Source organism: Hypomesus nipponensis, chromosome 11 (assembly GCF_054491055.1).
Source record: "Hypomesus nipponensis isolate SF chromosome 11, ASM5449105v1, whole genome shotgun sequence".
NCBI classification, from domain to species: domain Eukaryota; kingdom Metazoa; phylum Chordata; class Actinopteri; order Osmeriformes; family Osmeridae; genus Hypomesus; species Hypomesus nipponensis.
In genome coordinates, this window is record NC_140371.1 from 9,430,540 (window position 1) to 9,450,905 (window position 20,366).

At 42.5% G+C, this 20,366-nt stretch overlaps 1 protein-coding gene across 1 annotated transcript in view; it reads left to right on the forward strand.

Moving 5' to 3' along the window:
• Positions 1–20,355, forward strand: part of marchf8 (membrane-associated ring finger (C3HC4) 8) — a 58,969-nt gene extending 38,614 nt beyond the window's left edge. Inside the window, exons 4-9 of the mRNA XM_084709616.1 lie at positions 4,380–4,459; positions 5,019–5,969; positions 11,704–11,884; positions 13,876–14,011; positions 15,090–15,104; positions 16,528–20,355. Of these exons, the coding sequence (XP_084565742.1) occupies positions 4,380–4,459; positions 5,019–5,969; positions 11,704–11,884; positions 13,876–14,011; positions 15,090–15,104; positions 16,528–16,832 (1,668 nt within the window). The 3' untranslated portion in view covers positions 16,833–20,355. The remainder of the gene's footprint in view (positions 1–4,379; positions 4,460–5,018; positions 5,970–11,703; positions 11,885–13,875; positions 14,012–15,089; positions 15,105–16,527) is intronic.
• Positions 20,356–20,366: the final 11 nt, after the last annotated feature.

Here is a 20,366-nt window from a genome sequence, read left to right on the forward strand (position 1 = left end):
ATGCAGTTATACCCCGAGAAGAACGGAAATGTGGATAATTATAAAAATGTTGTAGGAAGATTTTTTTGTTGTTGTTGTGCTCCATCTGCAACGTTCTAAAAGGGTTCTTGGTTTGGCAGCGCTTATGTTACCACTAGGTCATGGGGCTTAGCTCAGACGTTGCTGTGGCAGCTACTCGCTTTAGCGGACGCTGTGTTGCCTCCCTTACCGATTTGGGAGGTATTAAAGTATTACATCTCTTATAAGCCCACAGTAGTGAACAGTGACCCACAGCTCAGCGAACCGCCCTTGGTCGACCGGCCAAACAGATGCAGGTGCTGCTGTGATGTGAGGAACTTTCAGTTTAGTGCCTAACAGGTCCTTTCGTAACGCTCCATTTCTGACAATAGTTCTGTTGGCCACCATACCGTGCCATATGGCTCGGTGCAGCTCATGTTTGGTCAAATTGGTGCTAAGGCCCACGGAACATCGTCTGTCATCTCTGACCAGCTTAAGCTCTTATAGGTTGTCGATCAGGCTAACCTTTCCAACCACAAACGTGTGGGGGGGGGGGGGGGAGACTTGAGAGCCCTGTGTAAGAGTCATGCATAAGTTACGGCGAAAGGGGTTTAGCTGGATTTAAAGATCCGGTGTTCTACTTGGTGTGGAGACGACTCCTGCTGCAGACGCACGTGTACCACGAATGAGCAGACGGAGAGACATGATTTCAGATTAGCCTTTAGCGCAGGAGTGATGGGGTAATCAGTGCCTCATCGGGATCTGCGGCTCCGCAACTACTGTTAGCAAAGCCCCGTAATTACGGCCACAACGCCACAAAGTATGAGTTTTCTGACAACATTGTCCGTCTTATTTGACTTCATGAGCATCTGAGGCTCTTATAAGCAAATGCAGCATCTTGGGTGAGTCATTTATTGTCCTTGATAAAGATTATTTCATTGAAACCTGGCCAACTGCAGTTGATCGCACCACTTAGACTCCCATTCAGTTACACTGTAGGCTACTGCATTCATGGTAGACTAGGGTTGACGGACCAGTCTTATCCTCTTCTTCCTTGTGGTATTAGAGCTGTCAGTCTTGTACTGTTGGGATTACTTAAATCCAAATATCAAGGAAAGATATAACTCATGAGAAAAAAATTGCTCTACAAAACAACTGAGAGTGAAAGGATAGAAATAGAGAGTGAGGAAGAAAAAAATAGTTAGACCTATATGAGAGTTAAAAAAGAGAGCTCAATGAAAGCCTTCATATTACAATAAAGATGTGCACGAGGAAATAGGTGTATGATTCCTGGAAACATTAACAAGACTGCCTGCCCTGACCTTGGATTTGGACAGTATATTGTTGATTATCTGGAGGCTGGTGAGCTAGGCATATGCAAGCCTACTACTCATTTTTTCATATCTCACCCCCATCCGGCCCTGACTCGCCAAATGGTTTGCTCCATATATCTATCTGGGAAGGTGTCTTTGGAAACTATTTGGAAAAGGGCAGGTATGTGGCAGGTTATTAGATGAACCATCTGTCTGTCACTATCTATCACAGGCTAACTTCAACCATGCCAGTAGCTGTCAGTAGTTCCTCATAGGATGCAGATTGTCCAAACCCTTTTGGTTCAGGCACAAATTAATAATTTGAAGCTTAGTTGTGATCTTGCAAACTGTTTTGCAAGATTACCCCCATCCCACTGCCCAGTGCCGGTCCTAGCACATTTGGTGCCCTAGGCAAGGTTTACCTTCAGCACCCCCCAACCCCCCAAAAGGCGGGGCGCCAACCACAACACTGACATATGACATGCCGTGGTTGGCGCCTACTGCTGGTAGTGATAAGCAATATTGCATTATTGTACTTGTCTTAGGATAGCATAGGTTTATCAGGTTAGTATAGGTTATGATGTGTATTTACAGGTTTAGTTTACTATATTGAATATTGTATATTATTGTATATTAGGAGGTTTACTATATTTTTGGTTATCATAGATGTAATCTATGTTCTGTGAACTTATATGTTATGTTATGCTAGGTTTCTTTGAATTGTCTTGTCCTAAGAATTTCAGTGCCCAGTCTGACCCTGTGTTGTTCTGTGTGTCTGACAATAAATACTTGAACTTGAACTTGAACTAGTGCGTTTGAAAGTCAAGGACAGCGGGAGGGTTCATTTAAATGGATGCACTTGGGAAATTGCCGCCCCCCTCTTCCCCCTAGCTGGCTGCCTATGTCGCCTATAGGAAGGACCGACACTGCCACTCCCCACATGAATTCACACAAAAAGACCTAACCGAGAAGTGGAGGAGTCATGCTCTAAATAAAGTCCGAAAACACATGTTCCTTGTCTTCATTGTCTCTAAAAGTTTGAGCTCAGACAGTGCATGAAAAAAAACTACAATCCCTGTATTTAGAGACTGTCACTGGCTAGCTGTTCTATTCCTGGCCATGAGGGTGATTGGTCACTATCAAGCTTTAAATCTCATTTTGTCTTTCTCTCCGGCTCTGATTTAAAGCTACAGCTGCATCTATCGGCTTCCTCAGAGAGGGAGGAAAGATGGAGGGATGAGAAGTGTAGGAGAGAAAGATTGTAAGGGTTGGTGAGAGGGGCAGGAGATTCATGGGATAAGAACTAGAGGAAGGAGAGAGGTACGAGGATAGGGAAAGGGGATTGGGAGTCGGGACTGGTTAGGCAGAGTGTGAATAAAGAGGGATGGACCGGAGGTACAAGTCATGAGAAGCAGTAAATAAATGACTTGCCGATGATAAAAGGGAGGACAGAAGGAGGATTCAGATGATATTATAAATCATTACCCACCATAGTAACAGCCTTTGTTAATGTCCTGCACATCATCTGCCATTGTGCGTTATCTCGAGTCTGTTTTACGGATTACAAAGTAAACGTTTAACTGATATTGTTAAAAAGTCAATACATACTTTACAGGACTTGACTGCACAGATTGCATGTGCTTTCATTTCAAATTGATCAAAAATTTACAATTGACTTTATTTGAATGCCTCCGTAAAGCGGTATCAAAGTATTCAGCAAAAGCAAGCTAATATTTTGAGTGTATCTTGTTTAAGGATTTTGTGTCTAGTTTGAAGTGATGTAGCCAACTAGATCCCACAAAGTTTTTTGTCTGTATGTGTAAAGACACAAAATATTGTAGTTATACATTTAAATAGTCTTGGTGCATTTCTGGTTTGCTCTCGTCTTCACACTCCCACACTGGAAAAGGTTTGAAATTCATTTCAGTCCTCTTCAGCTTGTGTTTGTAGTCTACCCTGTCCCGTCCCGTCCTTGAAAACAAGCAGTCTCAAACATGAACACTGAAAGATTTAAGATGTGTGCATGCATGTGTTTAACTAGGTGGATCATCTTTTTCAGTCCAACCTTCACACAGCGTAAGAGAGAGAGAAAGAGACAGACAGGGAGTGTTGGGCAGACATGGACATTGAATTCTCTATTGATCCCCCGAAAGCCCTGAGGTATAAATTCTCCCCTAGTTACAGATTAAATCAATAGGTAATTAGTCTCCAACATAAATGAGGGCTAGATAGGCTCAGACCAGTGGCCCCAGTATCCTGACAATACGCTATTTTGGAAGAGGCGGTTAGTTCTTCTATATCTTCCCAAACACCTCTCCTATTTGAAGAAACATAAAGCAAAGCATACATTGTGAAAACCCAAAAATAAGTGCCAGTATTTGAAGAGTTCCGCACCCAGGTACAGAGCAGGTCCTTTGCATGCTAATCCCGGTTGACAGGTAGGATTGGTGTCCTTGCCGTTTCTCTAGTTTTTAGTCTGATTGTATCTAGTTTGCGTTGCATTCTAAATTTTGGGTGTTTTTGTTTGGATTTCATTTCTGGAAGCTCAACCCCCATCCAATGCAGGTTCTGTCTGGCTCCACATAATGCTGTGTGTGTATGTGTTTGTGTTCTGTCTGGACTCTGCAGACATGGCACACCCACACAGCTTTTTGCATAAATCTCTGTTCATTTGATAGTTCAACTACCAATGTGAATTTTTTTTTCTTCTCATTGATCTTAAATAGTGCTTTCTACTACTCAGAGTACTCAAGGGTCGCTATACAGTCCAGCATTCATTCAGACACAGTCAAACCAGTGGTGGTACAGAAGCGTGGCTGCCAATCAGCGCCTACAGCCCCTCCAACCACCACCAACATTCATTAACAACATTCATTGTTGGTAATGTGTTGTGGGTTGTAGAATGACTCATCATATTCACAAAAGAAACACACCTGTTTACAGGACCAAGATATGGAGAAACATGCAAAACAAATTAAACCTTAAAGATGAAGAAGCATGTGTGTGTTTATCTATAGAGATTAAGACCAAAAAGAGGTTGTGTGTGACTGTGTGTCTGTTCTCTCTCAGGCCGGGAGCCCCACATCTGTGAACGCCCCATGCAGCTTCTCACGGACGTCTGTCACCCCCTCCAACCAGGACATTTGCAGGTAAACATAATTCTTCCTTCCTTCTGCCCTGTTTCCCAATCCACCTTTCCACCCAGTATGTCCTGCAGAACATCTCCCACCAGAACACTCAAGACCAGGGACAAACACACTGGATTCTGGGAATTGGAAAAGGCTGTATAGAACTGAATCAGTGGAGAGGACATATGTACATATTACATTCAAGATGTTTGTTTGTATATTTGGGCCATTAACCGAACAAACAAACTGTCTGCTAGATAACGACAGGTCATTTCATGAAGACATTTCATTCAGAAAAGGGTACACTGCTGTGCGTGGATGAACAGCTACAAAAGAGCCCAGGGTTCTCCTCAGCCCCTGCCGACTACCCTCTCCCTCTGCTATGTTTTTGTTTATGCTGTCTTCAAATGCATGCCCTCCTCTTGTTTCAATATTTTTCTTCTTTCTTCTTGTGTCAACTCCCCCTCCTGCTATACTCCTGTTCCCCCAATCCTGTGCTGTCTGTCCCACCTGACATCCACATACACACCCATACACCTATGTGCACACATGCCTGCAAACACCCCTCCAACACATGCAGCCATAGCGTCACAAACCAGGACATGGAATCCCAGAAACCTTTGCACACAGCTGTGGTGCTATTGAACTCAAACGGCAAAACATCTCAGGGTTCTGTGGGTGTGTCCATCACCACCCTCAGTCTGGACGCACCCCCTGCTCCCAAGGTCTCTAAACCCAGGGGCGGAGTCTCTTTTGGGACCGACTGGCTCTCTTTGCTCCGCCCCTCGGCGGTGAACATGGGGTCCAATGGCACTTTGAAGTTCTCCCGCTCTCTCAATGACGTGGGCCAGCGCATGGACAGCCTGTGTAGCGGCCTGCACTTCATCGACCGCACCTGCTCCGAGGGAGAGCTGGAGGTGAAGCCCGACCCAGTCCAGACCGCCAACACGGACCGCCGCACGCACACGCTCAACAGCAAGCCCAGCCAGGCCCCCACACAGCACACTGCACACAACCACCGCCACCTCGTCCCTTCCTTCACCAACAACTACAAATACATGGGAGGTCTCTCCCCTGACTACTGCTCCCCCCAACCTACCCCTGGAATCCCCCCTCCTCCTCCGCCTCCCAGCACCCACCTTCACCCCCCCAGCTCCAATCTGCTCCGTCTCTTCCTACCCTTTTCTCGTTCCTCCACCTCTGCCAGCCTGCAGTGCTCGGAGCTGGGCAGCTACACCTCTCGCCTACACATCACCAAGTCCTCCAGCGCCTTCCTGGGGGGCAGCGAACTGGGGGTTGGAGTTGAAGACCTCATGGGGGATGACGAGGTGTTTGAGATGGAGCAGGAAAGAACCAGCCAGACCCTGTCGGAAAAGCCTGGGGCAGGCCTAGGAACTGGAGGCAGGGTAGCGAGTTTGCATGCTCCCCTTTGCTTTATGGATGAAGACAGTGATCTGGACCCGTGCTCATCTCCTGTCTCAGAGAAAAATGGGCCCCTCTCACCCTACTCTCTGTCCGGGGACTGCTGCAGGTGGGTGATTGTTTGGTCAGTTACCAACCCCCTGAAGTTGTAGAATACGTCCAAAACACCCCTGAGTAAATTGAACCGACCAGTATAGTCCTATAGGGAGCATTTTTGCTGGATTTACCCTCTCCTGTCCCAAAACGTGATAGGACCCTCTTTCCTTAATATGTTGATAGTTCAGTCCTGTGGAATGTCCCCAACCCACCTGAATCAACCACCTCCATCTCAGCTGTCTGGAGACTGGAGCTTCATTACAAAGGACACACACACCACGCAAATACACACTCACACAGTGTCTGCTCTCATGTTGTTCCTTAACCCAACCAGTCCTGTGTCCTATCCTACCTCCATATACTGCAATAGCATGCAAATGAAATCATATCACGTCTATGGTATTTTGTCTGGGCCCTTTGTGTGTGTTTTTTCCCAATGTAGTGCATGGAGTGTCTCCTTTCAGATACATCTGTTGTTGACTATAATACCTGGGATTTAGAGAGGTTGAGAGAACTGGCTTTTCAAGCTCAGGGTAGAACTGCTTGGAACATTGTAGAACAGCTTCATTTCGTGTTGGAGTCTCTTTTGGAATTCCTCTATTTCTATCAGGCTTGCAGGAGGAAGGAAGACAGCCGAGGAAGAAAGTTACAATGAAGAAGGGAGGGAGAAAGAAGGGAGGGAGAAAAAAAGGGTCTGTGAGTTGAAACTTCCTATGAAAGCGGGACAGAAAAATGCTCTATGGTGCCATGCAGTCATAATGAAGGCATTACAAATTCCTTGCATAATTGTAAGATGGCTTGCCCGTATTGTAATGTAAATGCGCACTTTCTTACATAGTTGTGTTCAGTATTCATTGGGCTGTGTACTCTCTGCATTATTCGGTTCCCAAAGCAGCTGAAGTCTGTCTGCATTCCTTCCACATCTGCCTGTTAGACAGAGACAATCTGGCCAGTCCATTTTTAAGGGAATGAGAGTAAATGTAATGATCTGCTGTGGTTTGATAGCTTGAATAACCACCAAGGAAGGAGCCATTATCCTACAGGACTCTACCTAGTCCTGTGAGGGTTACTCTTAGGGGATAGAACTCCCAGAGTGCCCATCAACTTACCAGATCACATAAAGCCAGTCATGTGAGGACTCTCTCTCATGCCAAACCTAAGGGTTTACCCTTATCTAACTATAATTCCAAGAATCTCTCTCTCTCTGTCTGTCTGTCTGTTGCTCGATTATCTAATGAACTGGGCACTGTATGCATTTGAAAAATCTTTCTCAGAACTCAAGGACATGCAGTGGGATGTTGTTTGATGAACTGAGAAGTAGGCCTACAAAGTTGCATCACGGGCATTTAATTGAGTGGAAATGGGAATATGCTGCCCGAACCAGTTGTCAATCAGTTTTTAATTCAGCAAATCATTTCACATTATTACAAGGGGGGAGGTACACAGACAACTCGCTCCATCTAGTCCTATTGTACACGGATTTGATTTCCATTGATTTGCTAGGCTTTATTGAATGAGGACTTACTTGCTCGACAACATTTAAATTGGCAATTCAAAGATAAGTTTTTGAGTAGACCTAGAAGCTAATTACAGCACAGATACAGCCAGATGAGCAGTGTTGAATTATAATTCAGTAGTTTGAAAGAGTTTCTTTCAAAGGGTTTTCTTCGTGGATGAAATTATGATGAGTTAACAGCAAGACAATATGAATTGGATACTTTATTTTCAGTATAGATCAGTGAATTTTGTGATGTTATGAATTAACGCGTTAACTGATAGTCCATATTGATTCTCAGTAATATCTCTAATCAAACTGTGAAAAGGTTTTACCTTTACAAACAGACTCCAATTCAGTTAACAGAGAAAGCCAAAATCTTAATCACCAGCTGCACCATTGACACTGCACTAGTTTATTTAATTTAAGGTTAACTAGAGAGAGGGAAACGTGAGCTGGGAAATAACAGAGGTCAGGGATCAGTAGGCAGATTATCGGCTTCAAATGGCCTCTTAAGGACAGATCACGCACACACACACAGACACACACGCTGACATTCCTGTGTTTTAGACTGTGGTCATGTGGCCTGAAGCGTGAGTCTAGGGTTAAAGCTGACGTGTGCATGTGCGTATGTGTGAGTGAATATGTTTATTATTTTGTATTTCTTTTTTAATATGAGTATTCCGTAATCATATCTGTTTGGCACTAGCTATTGGAGAGGCAAGGAAAAGAGAGGTTGGATGGGATGATAAATACAAGACAAAAAGAAAAGAAAAAAGACCAGTGGTGTTACTAATTGGATTGTGTCTGTGTGATCTGGGTGATTTAGGGAGTAGGATGAGATCAAGATGTTCAGACTGAAAACAAGATGAGAGGAGAGAACTAAATACATCTGATGGACCTGCTGTCATCACCTGCCTTCTCCCCTCTTCGACCAACCTTAATTCAGATCACAATCCTTAAGCGAACTCAAGATGAACAGATAAGTTCTGAAAAACTTCTAGTATTTACCAGAACCAGCTCTGAAAGATGTGAGAGAAAAACGCATGGAGAAAGTTTGTTACTGAGAGAGGGTGGCTGATAAACTGAATAAAAGAATAGGAAGATATGTTAAGTGTAACTACAGTTATGTAGAGACACTCAGAAAAACAGAAGGATTGGAAGTGAAGTGCACTTTTTGTGTCTGTCATCCCTTCGTCTTCAATTTCTGCTACTTTGTAATTTTATAGTGTATTTCCTGTTGGCATTTTCTTGCGGCACCTTTGCAGTCTTACAATAGACAGCTCAGCATTATGTGTACTGGCCACGGAAGCAGTTGAAATGAAATCAAATGTTCCTTCAGTATACATCTACATTTTCAGCAGTTAATACAAGTGTCTAGACACAAATCAATTTGTCTTATTCTTCACAGCGAGACCATCAATATTTTTGCCGTGGGGGCAGTGTACAGTCGTGGGGTCCATTATTGTATATGATCCGACATATCATCTTTCCTCCTTCATTTTACTGTCCCATGGGTCTAGTAGAATGTGGAGAGTCTCAATCTCTGCCCATCTAAGAGAAGAACCTCATGCAGAGATGTTAACTGTCCCACCCTCTCTCCCTCTGTTAGATTGTGATGTGCTTTCATTATGTTACATATAATGCTGTGTTGTGTTTCTTGAATAAAGAGTATAGGAAAAATAATATCCCAAATAATATTATTTTGTGGACTTGGTGCTTATCATAAGGTCCCTTCTCCCTGCTACACTCATACACTCTACTTTCATTATCTGAACTGCTCTTTCTCTAAGTTCACAGATATAATATACACAAAATATACATATGCATGTCTATATTGTGTATTATATATAATATAACATACATAAATTAATATATATATATATATATATATATATATATATATATATATATATATATATATATATGCAGTGCCCTATTCCACACCTGCCACTCTCCAATGCTTTCATTTTCCTTTGTTCACCTTTCCTATTAATCTTGTAAGGCTTTGGCCGGATGAGTAAACTGGAAATAGTAATTATCCTGCTCGCTGACTCCCCCAACCTGTTACCTGTGTGTGTATCTGCATAGCGTCCTCATCCGCTCAACAACTTGGGACAGTCTGCATCCATTTGTGCGACAACTGCATTTTTGGAGACTACAAAATGTGTGTACAACATTTTTCCAGTCCTTGTCCTTACAAGGAAAAAAACATTAATTTCTTTGTGGCAATTTAGGTTAATGTTGCATATTTGAAATCCCTTCATGTGTATTCAAGGATAATGTATTTACATTTTATTCTATAATCTTGGCCTTGTTTCAAACTGTTATATCACTTGTAGAAAAGGTTTGAGTTGAGGAGCACCTCTCTCTCTACCCTTCCTGTCTCTCTTCATCCCTCCATTCCTCCCTTTTCTCCATCCATCCTAGCCTGCTACACCGTTAGCCACAGTGGCTCTGCTGGAGAATTAGCTGAACATTATCTCGAAGCTCACTTTCATGCAACATAATCCCATGGGCTTTTAGAACCACTCGCTAGTTGCAGGTTTCAAATCAACCAGGTCTTTTTAGAGTAATCTGTTGTGGAGCTCAAAGGGGCTGGTAATAGGGAGCTCATTGTTCATTCACTTTGAACAAACCACCCAGCCAGCAACCAACCAGCCAACCTGCCAGCCAACCTGGAAAAGATCACCATACTGGCATTGGAAATAAAAGTGCCATTTAAACTGGTCATGTCTTCACAGTGGCATCCTCTATTCTGTCTGACATGTTTGTGTGTGTGTGTGTGTGTGTGGTCGCATGCAAAAACTTTACTGGTTGTTGTGCATTTTCCCTCACTCTATTTTTTCAAACGTCCCTATGGGTCTTATCTCACCCTAGTCACCTTCCCTGAACAGACACACACCCAAACACTCACACATGCACACACCCTGGGCAGTCTCATACACATGATCACATTTACACAAATAGTGTAGCCACACAATTTTCTCTCTCTCTCTCTCTCTCTCTCTCTCTCTCTCTCTCTCTCTCTCTCTCTCTCTCTCACACACACACACTTTATCTCACTATCACACCCCAACATTCCTCCAGAGTGGAGGTGACTAAGAGGCCTTGGCCAGTCAGCAGCCTGTGGATGCCAGGCTCTGAGAGAGGGGGAAGGAGAGGAGACTATTTGACCCAAGATTAAATATCTGATTGATACTTTTTGGAGAGTTGCCATTCTATACTGTATGTGCTCTGAAAGAGCCTGATTCAATATCAGCAGTGTGCGTGTGTGTGTGTGTTTGTGTGTGTGCGTGTGTGTGCGTGTGTGTTCAAGTATCTATTAAAATTCCAATAGCATAAATAACGTATTGGCCCAGTTACCCAGACATGGATAAAGCCTAGTCCTAAAGTAAGAGAAAGATTGCTTGCTTTACTCTTCTTTATGGTCACAGTTCAGGGAACAGGTCCCTTTATACAAACTTATCCCTGTTCTGTCTATCTCAAGCTGTCTGTTAGTGTCCAGTCCAGTAGTCATTGTGAGGTTTGGTCTGTTATCTGGGGTCTGTGTCTTGATCTTAAGTAGAGTGACCAGACGTCCTCTTTTACCCGGACATGTCCTCTTTTCGAGACCTAAAAAATTTGGATTTAGCCTCGTCGGATATTTGTGTTTCTCTGGGTCTTTCACAAACTAATTATTACACCCTTACAAGTTTTGGAAAGGGTATCTCTCTACTTTCCACCTTCTAGCGCAAGCTCTGATTGTAGAGAGAACTGTCATTGGTCGACCGCCTTCTCAGTATTGCCGGATGCACGATAATTATCCTCCAAATGTTTTGGAGCTATCTTGTTGTTATGATCAGTGACCGATGCACTTTTGTAAAGCTGTCCCTTGGAATTCGCTTTGGATAAAAGCATCTGCTAAATGAATAATGTAAATACGACAACTTTGGTACGATACTTCGCCATTTCTAATCTGACAACACTGAGCACCTGCTGCCTCCACTTGTTGCCTTGTTTACAACAGCACATGACATCTGCAGCCATGCCGAAACGTAAATGTAAGTTCACGGACGAACGTCAAAAAAAATAGTCATGTTTTCGCCTTGGACGTGATGCATCAGAAGCTTAGTGCATGACATGAACTCTGCACCGCGCCCCCACCCCCGCCGCTCCTCTTTTTCACCAACTCAAATCTGTTCACTCTATCTTGTGGTACAGTATAGTCGGCACTGCACTGATGTTGTGTGTGGGCCCTTCATCCCTGTAGGATCTGCCACTGCGAGGGCGATGATGAGAGTCCTCTGATAACGCCGTGCCACTGCACGGGCAGCCTGCGCTTCGTCCACCAGGCCTGCCTGCAGCAGTGGATTAAGAGCTCAGACACACGCTGCTGCGAGCTCTGCAAGTACGAGTTCATCATGGAGACCAAGCTGAAGCCCCTGCGCAAGGTGAGACCCTGTTGTGTGTGTGTGCATGTTTGTTTAACTATTCATGTCAGGTTTCAAAGTCCCCCCAAGAATAATAAAACAGGGAACGTTTGTGTGGAGACATTTTCTTGGTCTTTGAAAGTTCAAGCGCTATTTCTAGTTTTTTTATTTTATTTTAAGGTTAAGATTCAGATTTGTTTTGGGGTTAGAATTAAGAATGAACCCAATCGTTTTAAGAGTTAAGGATAGTTCTAGGGTTAGGAGCTAGGGTTAAGTTTAGGGTTCAGGTTAGGTTTTGGGGTTAAGGTTAGGATTAATTAGGGCTAAGGGGAAACAGGGTTTTAAATGGAACTGAAGTTTCAGTCCCCACAGGAATAGCCACGCCCACGCAAACTTGTGTTTGTGCACGTGTCTGTGACTGACAAGCAGAAACATTCTGCTGGAGGACTCTTAACCACAGAAACCTGATTTCTATTGCTCAGATAAGGAAGGAGTCACCTCAGATCTCTTCAGATAATTTTCCAAAGTGAAGGGCCTTGACATTAGGGCTCTTTACTTTTGAAGATTATATGAGGGGACTTAAGGTAGAAATCTGAGGCACGGTACATTTTCTTCAATGAATTTATCATTAACTTCATCGTCCCCCCGGCCCCCCAGATTGGACAGTTTAATTAAAATGCCTCCACTAGAGATAAGCTACATAAAATGCCTTAAATAAAACTTTTCTGTTAGTAGCTTGTGAACACCCATTGAGGACACAGACACACAAAGTGATCCCAAAATCCTACTGTAGTATTTAGTCTGGTGTTTTACCTCTAAACTGACCCCAAGACAGTCTGGTTTTCAGGGGTGTGTGCCGTGTTAGGTGTGTGTTTTGCTGGTCTGTGTTTCTCTGTGGCCACTCTGCTGGAGTGCATCTATTATAAAGGCAGAACCAGACAGGGTGTCAGGTTAACAGACTGGCCAGGCAAGGACAACTGGTGGAAAGGGAGATCTATACCCACCGTCTGCCAGAGATGCAGTGGTGTAGTCCATGCCCCCCCCCCTCTCTTCCAGTGCTAGCCCCTACCCATGTATCACTGCTCATTGGTCATACAGTTAGTGAAATCCTCGTGGACATGTGGCGTATATCTACCTGCGTGCTTTAAAGACTACTGGTGAGTGGATGAGCTGGCCAGGTTATTTCTCTCTCCCCTGACGTTCTCTTTCTCCTCCTCTTTTTGTTACCTCCTCTTCCCCTTTCCAATATTTTCCTTGCTACATTGCTACAGTAAATGCTAAATGATAGATTGCCTTTCAAGACTTGATTTAGTGTTGTTTAAGTGCATTTGACCTGGAAAGCCCTGAATGACTGCTTTCAGAAGTGTCAGACCAATGACAATTAGTGCACCAGCCATACTTTCTGACCACGCTGACTGAATGCTCGCCATCAAATATTTATGCCCCAATTCAGCAGTTGGAGGAGGTAGGTCAAGCATTGCGGTGGTGGCAGGCTGGAGAGTTAATGACCTGTTGCTCATCGGTGTTGTTGGTCTGACGTCCATCCAATATAATAGAGTCCCTGGCCCGCACCAGTGTGTGACTTCTACAGACTACAGCACTTTGTGTGGTTTCCCAGTAGATCCAAATAATGTATTTGAAAAGTCTATCTGACTACCTGTCTGTCCTGGGAGTCAGGTGGCTGAGCGGTTAGGGAATGGGCTAATAATCTGAAGTTTGCTGGTTCGATTACTGTTGTGCAAAATGACGTTGTGTCCCTGGGCAAGGCACTTCATCCTACTTGCCTCGGGGGAATGTCCCTGTACTTACTGTAAGTCGCTCTGGATAAGAGAGTCTTCTAAATGACTAAATGTAAAATGTAAAAGTATGGATATCAACTCTTTTTCTACTTCTTCCCCGCTCCTTCCATCCTATTTCACCCACATTGCCCCTCCCTTCTTTGTCTCTCTCCCTTTTTCTCTCTCTCTCCCTTTGTTTCTCTCTCCCTTCCCTCTTTCCTTTGTCTCCATAAGTGGGAGAAGCTGCAGATGACGGCGAGCGAGAGGAGGAAGATCATGTGCTCAGTCACGTTTCACATCATCGCCATCACCTGCGTGGTGTGGTCTCTCTACGTCCTCATTGACAGGACGGCGGAGGAGATCAAACTAGGTCAGCCCAAAATATCACTACACTGTCTACTGTAAAACACAGTCAATCTCTTGCTGTCTACCGTTTTGCCAGTATGTCTGTTTATGCTTTATTTTTCTGCAATGATTATTTGACCTTCTGTACAGCACTTTGGTCAACAATGGTTGTTTTTAAACGTGTTCTATAAATAAATATTGATTGATGTCACATACACACAGATAACACTCACATAGTGTTAACATTCTAACACAAACATCTCATCTTCCAAGTGGTTTCACGGCAGCCATGTTTGTGAAAGTTCATGGCAGCCATGTTTGCAGTCTTTTCAGTGTAAAACATGGCCAAGCCAAGTTGTGTACCATCTACATTAATAGACCACTGCTCATTGTTTCACTAGCCTCATCTGTACAGCATGTTAAGATGACCTTGTGACATTTACTGTAAGTTGTAAAGTTAGTCTGGGTTCAGACATTTTGCTGTGGGTTTGTTCAGGCTGTTATTCCAGTGATTGACAGGGAGGCTAGTGGGTGTGAATCAAGCACCTCTGACCGTTAAATTAATATCTCACTGGTTATCAAAGGTGAGGCAGGGGCCTGAGAGACTCTACAGAGTTGGCGTGGGAGACATTGGGATGTGAACGTGATCGATGTCTGGTTTGAAATGTATTCTTTTGATGTTGTGATATATAATGGAAGTGTGTGTGTGTATTGCTGGTATGTACAGGCAAGTACAGAAATGAATAGATGAGAGTATATAGTTCTATACAGATTAAAAAGCAGGTGGGTGGAAGTATTAGCCAAATATGATGTTCACACATCAAAGTCATTGTTGATTTTGTACACCTGTAATACATTCATGTCTTCCATTTAAATATAGCATGGATCAATATCACATATCTCCATAACTCAACTGTCAACTTTGTTAAATACTACATTCGACTATTTAGATGCAGCTATAGGACAATCAGTGCATGCTGAATCACATTCTGTGTAAATGAGATCATTCATCTTCTATCTTTTTTCTATCTTTATCTGTCTGCCTCTTTCTGCCTGTTGGTCTTTGGTAATACATGATAATGACACTCTCTTCACCCATGCAGCCGGAAGAATCCCAGGTAAACCTTTGACCTTTCCCCTTTGAAGTCCTTGACCTTTCACATACAATTTCCTGTGAAATCAAATTTAAAGTTAATCCCATTTCGATAGGCCTCTCCTCTTTGTTAAAAATTAAATTGTTTTATTGTCATGTCTGCCTTGTCAGGTCTGAACAGATTGTCAGGTTTGAACCTTGAAACGACGACCGTTGCGCCATTTGCATCCTGGGTCCCAGATATATTTGCTGTTGTCGTAACTTTCAGCTCTTTTAAAAACAGTAGTGCTAGGCCGGGATTTATATAAAGTCATGATGCAACCTAACTACGCAACTAGTTTATGCTAGAAAGTGAGAATACAGTCTGTCTACCTTGTATACAGGGTCGGACTGGCCGTCGGGAGAGTCGGGGGATTTCCCGAATGGCCGGTCAAACGGCCGTGGCATAATGCAAAAAATATATATGTATAATAATAATAATAATACACGGTCGTGAGCCAGTCTTCGTTTCAAAGTCCCGGGAGGTTTTTCAGTCCCAGTCCAGACCTGCTTGTATACCTGTAACAATGGAGTTTGTGTATGGCCCTGAACCATGTTATAAATACAAGAACATATTGAATGCTCCCTGCCAATTCAGCAACTCTAAAATATCCTGTCTTTTTGCTTTTGCATGCTCTCCAGCGATCAAACGCAATGAGAATGCAATGACATAGCATTAAACCTAGAGGTTTCTCATGGCAGAACAACTAGAGTGATGACCGCTATCAAGCAGAGATCTATTGTTTATCATCTGCAGGCTGCCTTCCCACTTCTTATTCCTATTAAATGATACATTTTCCTGTTGCAATAATGCTGTTGCAGTGGGTTGGAAAAAGCTTCCCTTTTTTATTTGAACCCCCCTTGTTGTTAATCAAATGTAAAAATGTAAATGATAAGTGTAATATGCTGAATATTGTGGAGCCCTACGGTAGCTCCCAGAATGACGCATATAACTAGCATGTTGTATTTTTGGTAGAATTTGTGTAAAGTGTCACTATGTCACAGGGAGGACTAAGCCATGAAGCTGAAAAGTGATACCCTGAGAAATGAAAGCCTCACACCAAGTCCAGAAGAATATAATTGTCTTACACTGATACAATGAATGTAGTAAATTTTATATGCAATTCATATGACACACTGTGTTTGATTCATCCATATTTAATTTTGAACTCAGTGCTCAAGAGGCTGCTATAAAGTTTGTGAACTTACGGATTGATAAAACAGTACACTTAAAAATGCAATATTTTATTTCTATGGTGTTTCCCTAATGTCAGTCATTGCGCAACTTTGTGTTTTACCCTTCAGAAGATTGTACGTCTTAAGTACAGTACGTAATCTATGTATAGTTTTTCCGTGGTGTGTTTTAGAGTTTTAAAGGTGTGTTGCTGTCTCTTCTTTCCTCTCTGCAGGGATTCTAGAATGGCCTTTCTGGACCAAGCTGGTGGTGGTGGCCATTGGCTTCACAGGTGGACTGGTCTTCATGTATGTGCAGTGTAAAGTCTACATTCAGCTATGGAGGAGACTCAAAGCCTACAACCGGGTCATATACGTCCAGAACCGTCCAGAGACGTGTAAAAAGCTGGTGTTCGAGAAGCCCCCCCTTATGGAGCCTAGTCTGGAGAACAAGGAGGCACTGGTCCCCACTCAGTCAGACACAAACTCCTCCCAGTACACAGAGACAGAGGACTATAGCATGGAGGTGCTCCACGTCTGACCACACCCTGCTCTTCTCTGCTCCACCCCACAACTTGCCTGGACCTTTGCTCCCCCAACCACCCTGACCCCTTACTCCTCCCCACATACAGAGACAGCCAACAACATTGTAGAAAGGAAGTATTTGTCTATCTACTGTAGAATGATCCCCCCCCCAACACATACACACACACACTGAGGCAGGATGTCAGTGTGATACAGTGTGTAAGAACAACAAACCCAGGCTCCCTGAGGATGACCCAGTGTCACCATAAGTCCAAACCACTTTACCAAGACAATGTTAATGGGACTTTTTAAACTGATTGAGACTTATGTACTCCTCCACTCTCCTCCCCCCCTCCCTCCACACCTCTGGGAGAACAGGACTCTCACTCTGAGACCAATGGACTCATACTTTTCTGTGGAGGTTTCAATGTTTCTATTGCGTTGTTTGTTGGTTTGCTTGTTTGTTAGTTTGTATGACTTCCTGTGAGTCGTGAGCTTAACTACCATGGATCCATGGGGCGAATTGGTGGATCTGTAGAACATTCCAACTACTGCCATTGTACTGCTGTGGACCCAGAACCCATCCAGCCATTGCCCTGGGTCCGTCTGCACTGGCCTGGATATGAAACTGGTCAGACCCTGGTCCACACATCAAAGCACTTTTTAATTTCCAGTAACTCTCTCTTTGTTTATTTTTTATTAGGAACCAAGTCCTTTATAGTTTACATAGGAAGCAACATGTACTGTATAAACAAACAAACAAACAAAGTTATGTTTTTGACATCTCTGCCCCCAATTAAAAAACAGACAGTACATACATAGACACAGACAGAGATCATTTAGATGATCAAAAAAAGGACTTTGAGAAAAGCAATGTCTTCTGTCTTGATTAAATGATTGTCCCTATGTAGAAGGGAAAGTACTGTTCAATAGATATATTGCTGGGTATCCAGGTAACCTTGTGATCTGTAACCCTAACCTTAATTGAAGAAAAACATTTCTAACATGGCCTCTCACCCAACACCATCATGATTAATTCCCCAAGTCTGAACCATATGAACCTATGGACGCTTTGAGAATGTAAACTTTTTCAACCACTTTGTACCCGACACAGAAAAATTGCTAGATAATCTCTGTGTCAGTGTCATAATAAGACCATTTGGAACATGAAACAACTGTGTTTTTTCTATTGTGCGAATGATACATTACTTTTGGTATGGTATTACGTGTGCAGTTTTAATATCTGTTCATTTGTTTGCTTAATCACGGGATATGCCTGGAGAAACCCACAGCTCTCTATTCTTAGACAAGCTTTTCATCCCACTCCAGCTGTTGTAGAATGGCCTTAATGACTTCCCCTGCAGGTTAATTCTCATTCCAACTAGCAGAAGGTGGTCATTATGTACGCTATCTGCTTATTTATATGCTGAGATATAGATTTAAAACAATTACATACATGTACAGGACATTGTTTTCTTTATACAGTTTATTAAGTTATTAATTTAGCTGACACTTTTGTCCAAAGCTACTTTGACCAGACTTGAACCAGAAGCCTCTTGATCTGCAGTCAAATGCTCTACCACCGAACTATACCATTGCCAATATTCAGTACACACATAGTGTGTGTTATAATATTAGAGTTTGTCAAGGTACTTTATGGGGTACATGTTTCTTTTGCCTCCTCCAATTGAGAGAGAAATAGAGGGGTTCAGATGTGAGGCTGACACCTGATACATAGAACTGATACCTCAACCCTGATACAGCATGCATATTTCAGTTGAGCAAAAGTCTCTGTTGCACTGAAAGGCTCCTCTTTTGTTTCCCTGATAGTCGTTTGATTGGCTGTTTATTTTTCACATCTGGCTTAATATACTTTTTATTTGACACTTTTTTGTAATTCATGTTTCATGTCCTAGTTGAAACAAAATCAAACAGTTTCTAAGTCCGAAGTGTAAACCTAGGCAGCAGACATTTTTGAATTTTGTTTATGTATCATATTGTTCCTTTCAATGCCAAATATTTGTTGGTATCGGATCAGCATAATTTGACAAGCCAAATGTCGTCTCGCATTCATGCTGCACAGAGACAGAACATGTTTATTTTTCTAACCACTTTAGGACAAGGATACAGAACGGGAACATGCTGTCTCTTTGGTTAAGTTTCAGTTGTCAGAGCAGTTTGGGTGATTAAAAGCTGTCTGGAGAGCCCTCTGCTGTTCAGTAGGTGAAAGTTCTTTCTGAAGGAAGTTGTGGATTTCTCCAGGTTAAGTGTTCTGGGCTTACAGTCTGTTGTAAGTGCTTTTGTAAATGTGGGAGCACAGCAATGCCAGGCACTTGTTGAGCCTCACAACCATTCCAGCAAAACACGTTTTTAAAAGTGTATTTGATATCAGTGTACAATGTGAACTACAGTGATCCAATGGCAACATACCTGACACTTGTATTACAGCGATAACTTAATCATTTCTCAATATTGCTTTCTGTGTTTGTGTAACGTAAAGCCCCATGATGATCTTGTCTTGAGAGTTGTAGTTTCGAGAATCATGGGTGATCAAGACCTCTGATCTCTGATCTTCAAAACACATACTAGACAGATAAAGTGCAATTACTCTTTTGTTGACCTGTTCAATTCCATAGTCATTTACTGTTGGTGTTTATGCTCCAGAGCACTCTCTGGTTACATGATGATTAATTCCAAATTGATGTGTCATATTTATTTTACAGAGAAAAGTAGACACCTGATTAGTTCACTTCAAACCCCCAAATCGTAATTTTATGCAACTAACGCTACAAACTTATTTCCACACAAGAATTCACTTTTGCACTTTTTTTCTCACCTTTTTCAGCAGATCTAGATGTGGGGCAATGTGTATTACAAAAGGAGACTGTAATACATTGAAAAGTAGATTGTACCTTACCTTGGCATTATATTGATGGCAGTTGCTGCTGTACTGTATGTGGACCTATCCTGTGTTTCCTGCATTTCCTTTTAGTTGGCAAGATTACTGCACATCCCTTATTTTTTCACTGAAAATTAGCCAGCCAGCCATGATTCAGCACTGCTTTTAGTTGACGCTCAATAAGTTGATAAGTTCAGCACATGAGAGGATTAATTCATGTACTGTTGATTTGATTTTGTTTTTTATCAATAGGAGGTGGCATCTTCTATGGTCTTTTAGGTTTAAATTAATAACCTTTTACATCTTGACGGATCCTCTTAATTGTCCCTTTACATTATTCTTGCTGTCTCAAGTCACAAACTGTCCCCTCTCCTAACAAAGTTTTTCATGTGTTATTTGCATAAAACTACAGTGCTTTACTACTGAATGGACTTGAACATATGACTGTTGGCCCTTCTTTATAATATCATTCCACACATTTGTCTGTGAATTTACTTTTAAATAGTAACTGTAAAACATTTGGTAAGCAGTACTTATGTTTTTAAAATATTGATGTGTTTTGATTTGTTTCATTTCCCATGTTTGAACAAAGTATGTAGAATGAAAAACCAACCAAATAAAAATGAAGTAAACTTTTAAAGGGCTTGTGAT